The sequence below is a fragment of the Aquarana catesbeiana genome, linkage group LG03 (genome assembly GCF_042186555.1).
Source record: "Aquarana catesbeiana isolate 2022-GZ linkage group LG03, ASM4218655v1, whole genome shotgun sequence".
Taxonomy (NCBI): Eukaryota; Metazoa; Chordata; class Amphibia; order Anura; family Ranidae; genus Aquarana; species Aquarana catesbeiana.
Genome location: NC_133326.1, coordinates 320,056,463 through 320,064,545, shown reverse-complemented (window position 1 = coordinate 320,064,545; position 8,083 = coordinate 320,056,463). Strand labels below are relative to the sequence as shown.

Here is an 8,083-nt window from a genome sequence, read left to right as displayed (position 1 = left end):
CCATTCCCCAGGGAAGAAGGAGAGAGACCTTCCTTTCTCTCTCTCTTTCTATCTTTTCTCTCTCACCTCCCCCTCTGTCTCTCACTCCCTTGAGCACATCCCTCTCTCTAACCCCTCTCCTCCCCCATTCTCCCAGGGGGAAGGAGAGAGACCTTCCTTTCTCCCCTCTCTTTCTATCTTTTCCCCCTTACTCTCCCCCCACTCGCTCCCTCTCCTCCAATTGTCACCCCCCTCATTTTCTTCACATCACTCATTTCTTTATTTCTTCAGCCCCCTTTTTCTCAGCTCTTCTCTATTTAGCCTCTTCTCTCATGCGATCTTCTCTATGCTGCATCCACTGTTCTCCTAATCTTTTATCCCTTCTTTTTGCCTCCTCCTCTTTCAATTTGTCCTCCCTTTTCTGTACCTCTTTTTCCCATCTTTTCAGTTTTTCTCTCTGCTCTTTTACAATTATCCCCCTCTCTCTTGCGATCTTCTTCCAGCTGCTTCTCCTGTGCTGCTTTTCTGTTTTCCCATCTTCGCGCCTTCTCAGCTCTAAATTTGTCCATCCTTCTCTGTTCCTTTTTTCCCCTTCTCTTTCATTCTTCTCGCTTGTCCTCTTCTTTTCTCCATTTAGCCTCCTCTCTCTTAGGTAAGGTGGGGGGGAGATAGAAAGAGAGGGTGGAAAGGAAGGTCTCTCTCCTTCACTCTAGGGAAATGGGGGAGGAGAGGAGTGAGAAAGGGGGACGTGCTCATGGGCGTGATAGACAGAGGGGGAGGTAAGGGGGGGAGATAGAAAGAGAGGGTGGAAAGGAAGGTCTCTCTCCTTCCCCCTAGGGGAATAGGAGAGGAGAGGGGTGAGAGAGGGGGACGTGCTCATGGGCATGAGAGACCCCCCCATCTCTCACGCCCATGAGCACGTCCCCCTCTCTCACTCCTCTCCTCCCCCATTCCCCAGGGAAGAAGGAGAGAGACCTTCCTTTCTCCCTCTCTTTATCTTTTTCCCCCTCTGTCTCTCACTCCCATGAGCAGGTCCCCCCCAACCCCTCTCCTCCCCCATTCTCCCAGGGGGAAGGAGAGAGACCTTTCTTTCTCCCCTCTCTTTCTATTTTTTCCCCCCTTACTCTCTCCCCACTCTCTCCCTCTCCTCCAACTATCACCCCCCTCATTCTCTTCACATTACTCATTTCTTTTTTTTTTCAGCCCTCTTTTTCTCGGCTCTTCTCCATTTAGCCTCGTCTCTCATGAGATATTCTCTATGCTGCATCCACTGTTCTCTTAATCTTTTATTCCTTCTTTTTTCCTCCTCCTCTTTCAAATTGTCCTCCGCTTTCTGTACCTCTTTTTTCCATCTTTTCAGTTTTTCTCTCCTCTCCTCTGCTCTTTTACATTTATCCTCCTCTCTCTTGCGATCTTCTTCCAGCTGCTTCTCCTGTGCTGCTTTTCTGTTTTCTCATCTTCTCGCCTGCTCAACTCTGAATTTGTCCATCCTTCTCTGTTCCTGTTTTTCCCTTCTCTTTCGTTCTTCTCGCTTCTCCTCTTCTTTTCTCCATTTAGCCTCCTCTCTCTTGCGATCTTCTTCCAGCTGCTTCTCCTCTTCTGCTTTTCTGTTTTCCCATGTTTTTTTCTGCTTATCTCTGAGTCTGTCCATGATTTTCTTTTCCTCTTCTTCCCTTCTCCTCCGTTCTTCTCTCTTTTCCTCTGCTTTTCTCCATTTAGTCTCCTCTCTCTTGCGATCTTCTTCCAGCCTGTTCTCCTCTTCTGTTTTTCTGTTTTCCCATCTTTTTGTCTGCTTATCTCTGAGTCTGTCCATTGCTATCTGTTCCCTTTCTTCATCTCTCTTCTGTTCCTCTCTCTTCTCCTCTGCTTTTCTGAATTTAAGATCCTCTTTCTTGCGATCTTCTTCCAGCAGCTTCTCCTCTTCTTCTTTTTTGTTTTCCCATTTTCTCGCCTCCCCATTTATGATTCTGTCCAGCCTTCTCTGATCTTCTTCTTCCCTTCTCTTCTGTTTTTCTCTATTCTCCTCTGCTTTTCTCCATTCAGCTTCTTCCCTCTTGTAATCTTCTTGCAGCCTCTCCTGCTCTAGTCTTTGCATCTCCTCTTCTCTTTTTCTGATTTCCCATCTTTCCGCCTCCTCAGCTCTTAATTTTTCCTCCCTTCTCTGTTCCTCCTCTTCCTTTCTCTTCTGTTCTTCTCTGGTCTTCCTCAAATTAGCTTCCTCCCTCTCAAAATCTTCTTCCAGCTGCTTCTTCTCATCTCTTTTTTTCTTTTCCCATTTGGGCCGCTCCTCATCTCTGAATTTTTCCTTCCTTCTCAGTTCGTCTTCTTCCTTTCTCATTCGTTCTTTTCTCCTCTACTCTCCTTTTTTCCATTGAGCTTCCTCCCTCTTGCGATCATCTTCCAGACGCTTCTTCTCTTTTTTTCTTTTCCCATTTGTGCTGCTCTTCATCTCTGATTTTTTCCATCATTCTCTGTTCCTCTTCTTCCTTTCTCTTCTGTTCTTTTCTTATCTCTCCTGCTTTACTCCAAGTAGCTTCTTCATACTTGCAATCCCCTTCAAGCTGCTTCTTTTCTGCTCCTATTCTGTTTTTCCATTTTTTCGCCTCCTCATTTATGAGTTTTTCCTCCCTTCTCTGTTCCTCCTTTTCCTTTCTCTTCTGTTCATCAATCTTCTCCTCTGCTTTTATCCAATTGGCTTCCTCCCCCCTCCTTCTCTTATCTTTTTTTGTTTTCCCATTTTCTCGCCTCCTCCTCTCTGCGTTTTTCCTCCCTTTGCTGTTCCTCTTTTTCCTCTCTCTTCTGTTTTTCTCTCTCCTCCTCTGCTTTTCTCCAATTGGCTTCCTCCCTCTCGCGAACTGCTTCCAGCAGCTTCTTTTCTTCTATTTTTTTGATTTCCCATTTTCTCCCCTCCTCCTCTCTGAATTGTTCCTTCCTTCTCTGTTCCTCCTTTTCCTTTCTCTTCTGTTCTTTAGCCCTCGCCTCTGCTTTTCTCTGTTTCTCTTTAGCCTCCTCTCTCTTGCGTTCTTCTTCCAACCACTTCTCCTTTGCATTCCTTACTTTTTCCCATTTGCTCGCCTCATCAACTCTCCTATAGTTGATGTTGTTCACTTTTCCCTATGAATGAAAAGAAGAAGTTCAGCCTATATTCATATTTAAAAGTTGCGTAACATTGGCATTCATTTGGATTTTGTTTTGTATGGTTTATTATATGATTGTGAAGTTTCTGAAAAAAATGTTTTGATTTGATCTTCATTACATGAAGTGTTTGTAAACCCATATTCTATGTCTGACTATGGCATCGTTCCTCACTGTATACAGTTTTCTTAAAGTGTATGTAGAGCCACAACCTTTTGTTATAATTTTAGATAGTATAGGTTTAAAACCCCTATGGAGTTTTTTTTCCATGTGTTCAGGAGATTTCTTATCACTTCTTGTCCTAGAGATGCAACAGGAAATTTGAGGAAATCTCTCTAAAATTAATGTAATTTCCCCAGACTTACATTAAATATGCTGCTCATAGCATGCAATACAGATAAAAAATAGACATGGCAAATATACATGTTATAATAAATCGATTGAAAGACATGTAATAGAGACAAGTAACTGTTGGCATCTAGTGGCACTCTACGTGTTTCCTGGCATTACAGTCATTCATCAGGAGTGTTATGACGTAATATACTAGGAAAGAAATGAACAGGGGTTAATGTTCATTTCTTTTCCTTTCTCTTCTGTTCATCAATCTTCTCCTCTGCTTTTATCCAATTGGCTTCCTCCCCCCTCCTTCTCTTATCTTTTTTTGTTTTCCCATTTTCTCGCCTCCTCCTCTCTGCGTTTTTCCTCCCTTTGCTGTTCCTCTTTTTCCTCTCTCTTCTGTTTTTCTCTCTCCTCCTCTGCTTTTCTCCAATTGGCTTCCTCCCTCTCGCGAACTGCTTCCAGCAGCTTCTTTTCTTCTATTTTTTTGATTTCCCATTTTCTCCCCTCCTCCTCTCTGAATTGTTCCTTCCTTCTCTGTTCCTCCTTTTCCTTTCTCTTCTGTTCTTTAGCCCTCGCCTCTGCTTTTCTCTGTTTCTCTTGAAATGAACAGGAAATCTCTCTAAAATTAATGTAATTTCCCCAGACTTACATTAAATATGCTGCTCATAGCATGCAATACAGATAAAAAATAGACATGGCAAATATACATGTTATAATAAATCGATTGAAAGACATGTAATAGAGACAAGTAACTGTTGGCATCTAGTGGCACTCTACGTGTTTCCTGGCATTACAGTCATTCATCGGGAGTGTTATGACGTAATATACTAGGAAAGAAATGAACAGGGGTTAATGATAATGACCTTAGAATAAGGGGGGCAGGGGAATTATATCCCAACAAGGTGGAGATAGATTGGGATACTTACTATACAGCCTCAAGGCCAAGTCCGGTATCCACCAAGGAAGATGGGGGTAAGAGGCATGATGTCTCCCCTGGGGTTGAAACGGGGGAACCCTCCAAGGACGGAGAACAGCGCCCGGAGCCCAACATAGTGGTCACAGCGTGATCCAATAGACTATGTGTACACACTATGTGGCCTTGAGACTGTATAGTAAGTATCCCAATCTATCTCTACCTTGTTGGGATATAATTCCTCTGTCCTCCCTTATTCTAAGGGCATTATTATTAACCCCTGTTCATTTCTTTCCTAGTATATTACTTCATAACTCTCCTGATGAATGGCTGTAATGCCAGGAAATGCGTAGAGTGCCACTAGATGCCAACAGTTACTTGTCTCTGTCACATTTGTCTTTCCATCGATTTATTATACCATGTATATTTGCCATTGTAGCGTCACATATGGGGACCCATCGCATTTCGCTACCCGCTGGAGTGAGCATGCACGACACCGCCATATGCGTTCCAACACCTTTACGACAAAACTCCACGCCCGAGTCCAGGTTCAAGCCCCACCATCTAAGTGGACATAGAGTCAGACTATAATTATGCCGAGCAAAGCGAGGCCATGCCCGAAGCGTGGCGAGCGGAGTGAGCCCGCGAGGGGTGTGGAGTTTTTGTCATAAAAGTGTTGGAACGCATATGGTGGCGTCGCGTATGTGCACTCCAGTGGGTAGCGAAATGTGATGGCTCGCCATATGTGACGCTACACCATGTCTATTTTTTTATCTGTATTGCATGCTATGAGCAGCATATTTCGTGTAAGTCTGGTGACTACCTATCTATTTGATACAAAATATCTGATATGTATTTTAGATTGTAATAAAGAAATCATGTACTGTAATTTAATTTTTATGTTGTCATTTTCTCTTAACATGGCGTACCCTCATTTAAAGTCCCACAAACTCCTCCTTTCTATCCACTAAATCAGGGATGGAGGCCGCCATGTGTTTCATATAGTGTATGTCAGGTCACCTCCATTTACTGTAATGTAATTTCCATCTTAATTGTCACAGGATTGGGTGTCCCCATTGGAAGACTTTACCTCACCAATTGCTCCGAATTTTTGAATTACCACTCCTAAGCGGCAACACAGATAACTATAACAACTCAACAAAGTGTCTAAATTCTCACCACTCTATACAAAAATTATAAACGCCTTCACATACAATTTTAAAGGACAATTAAAGTCAAGCACAAAAATGGAATATGTTGCAGTTAGATAGTCCTTAGATGTGATGGCTGCTTTAGTTTTCATTTTTTTCAGTAAGTACAGAAAGTACCCGCTGACTGCTGTGAATAGACAGAATTATCAAAGTTATCTTTCTTCTGTAAACTGCTAATTTTCCCATCTCCCATGTAATTGGAATAAACAAAGGCAGACATGTTTGTAGTCCTGCCTGGGTGGCAGCAATGACTTCTTACATAGATACAGTGGAGGAGTGAGCATAGCCACCCAGGGACAGGAAATGCGTTCTTCACAGGAAGTGAAAATGTAGCGAAAAAGTCTGAAAATTAAAACGAATGTGTCCATATTAGGTCAATAATGTCAATAGCCTTCCTTCTCCTTTGTGTATGTGCAGTTGTGGGTGTAGAGTCATATAAGAATAGTGAAAAAATATATAGATACTTACTGAATAGGTCATCTTGAAATTTGTCTCCGAAAACTCCAAATAAAATCAGATGCCCTTTAAGATGATGAATACGTTTACCAAACGTCTACCAAATATAAACCAACGTCTACCAAAAGACGAATTTCTCAAATCTCAAAAAGTTGTCAGCCACAAAATCTGTAAAGATAGCAAAAGACAATATTTAGTAATAAATTCTTGTAACTAGATATCACAAAAAGTCATTGACCATAACTACAACTAATGGCAAACATTAGACAACTACTGAACAAGAGCCATGGGCAAAGGCAATAACGTCTTATGATTTCAACAGATTTTTAACCACTTACCGACCGGCTCCTGTACATATACGTCGGCACTTTGAAGAGGGATATCTCGGTAACGGCAACAGCTGCTGCTACAACCGAGGTATCCATCTTTACAGGAGCCGGTCGTGTTTCCGATAATGGTGGTCTCCGCGGCGGATTTGCCACGAGATCACCATTATCGGCGGCGGGAGAGGTGCCACCCGCCTCTCTCCTGCGCCCTCCGCAGCTTACCGGAACCATCGGTAGCGGAGGAGGAGATCGGGACCTGTCAGTTCCTTGGTCTGGAGACGAGTGAGGCTAAGATGGCGCCCACCCGTCTCCATACCATAGGACGGCAGAAGCGACGTCCTAACGCCAGCTCCGCCCATATGTTTTAAAGGCATAATTTTTTTTGTCTTTTTTTTTTTTTTTTGCATTTTAGTGTAAGTATGAGATCTGAGGACTTTTTGAGCCCAGATCTCATATTTAAGAGGACCTGTCATACTTTTTTCTATTACAAGGGATGTTTAATTTCCTTGTAATAGGAATAAAAGTGATCCAAATTTAAAAAAAAAAAAAAAAAAACAGTGAAAAAATAATTAAAATAAAGTAAAATAAATAAGAAAAAAATTTTTTTTGAAAGCGCCCTGTCCCGTTGAGCTCGCGCACAGAAGTTAACGCATACGTGAGTAGCGCCCGTATATGAAAACGGTGGTCAAACCACACATGCGAGGTATTGCCGCGACCAGTAGAGCGAGAGCAATAATTCTAGCCCTAGACCTCCTCTGTAACGCAAAACATGCAACCTTAAGAATTTTTTAAACGTCGCCTATGGAGATTTTTAAGGGAAAAAGTTTGACGCCATTCCACGAGCAGGCGCAATTTTGAAGCGTGACATGTTGGGTATCAATTTACTTGGCGTAACATTATATTTCACAATATAAAAAAATTTGGGCTAACTTTACTGTTGTCTTATTTTTTTATTCAAAAAAGTGAATTTTTTCTAAAAAAAGTGTGCTTAGAAGACCGCTGCGCAAATACGGTGCGAAAAAAAGTATTGCAATGACACCATTTTATTCTCTAGGGTGTTAGAAAAAAAACAATATATAATGTTTGGGGGTTCTAAGTTATTTTCTAGCAAAAAAAACCTGTTTTAAACATGTAAACACCTAAAATCCAAAACGAGGCTGGTCCTTAAGTGGTTAATCCCTTTTCAAGAGCCACTGACCACCTATGATGATGGGATCATTTGCTTAAAAGTTGGGGGTGGGGGGTGGGGTATAGAGTGCCAGTAAACACCAATGATTGTGGGATTGATTCATTAACGGTAAAGAAATGAGAGGTAAAGGCAGCCAAACCCAAACTCTCACTCTTCTTTCCTTTATATAATATAATAAAAATATATATATTTTTATTATATAATTGTCACTCAAACTGTCACAGCACTGAAAACTAATAAATGGCCTGGTAATGAAGGTAATGTAATTCCCAATAATATACTAGATAGAACCAGTGATGTCACTGCAGGGCTCACAATATAAAGGGAAAAGTCTGGCATTATTCTTTTTATGCTATTTGCAGTTTAGAACATGGTTAGCAGCCCTGCCAAAATTTTACTGCCCTTCCCCCACGGCGGAATGACCCTTTCACTTCCTTAGTGCAGGCTTTTCTACATTGGCTATGGCTGCTTTCTAAGGAAAACATACTATAGGACTATTCCCAGCTTTGGATATCATGTACCGGCTTGCAGGTGA

General features: G+C 42.0%; 1 protein-coding gene across 1 annotated transcript; it reads right to left on the bottom strand.

The window, feature by feature from the left end:
• Positions 1 to 1,038: 1,038 nt before the first annotated feature.
• LOC141134541 (uncharacterized) lies at positions 1,039 to 3,419 on the bottom strand. Its single transcript, XM_073624042.1, has one exon. The coding sequence runs from the start codon at positions 2,315 to 2,317 to the stop codon at positions 1,433 to 1,435; it is 885 nt and encodes a 294-aa protein (XP_073480143.1). The 5' UTR covers positions 2,318 to 3,419; the 3' UTR covers positions 1,039 to 1,432.
• Positions 3,420 to 8,083: the final 4,664 nt, after the last annotated feature.

Coding starts and splice junctions, on each gene's coding strand:
- LOC141134541 (XM_073624042.1), bottom strand. CDS start 2,317: ATGAGAAAGGAAGAAGACGAACTGAGAAGGAAGGAAAAATTCAGAGAT.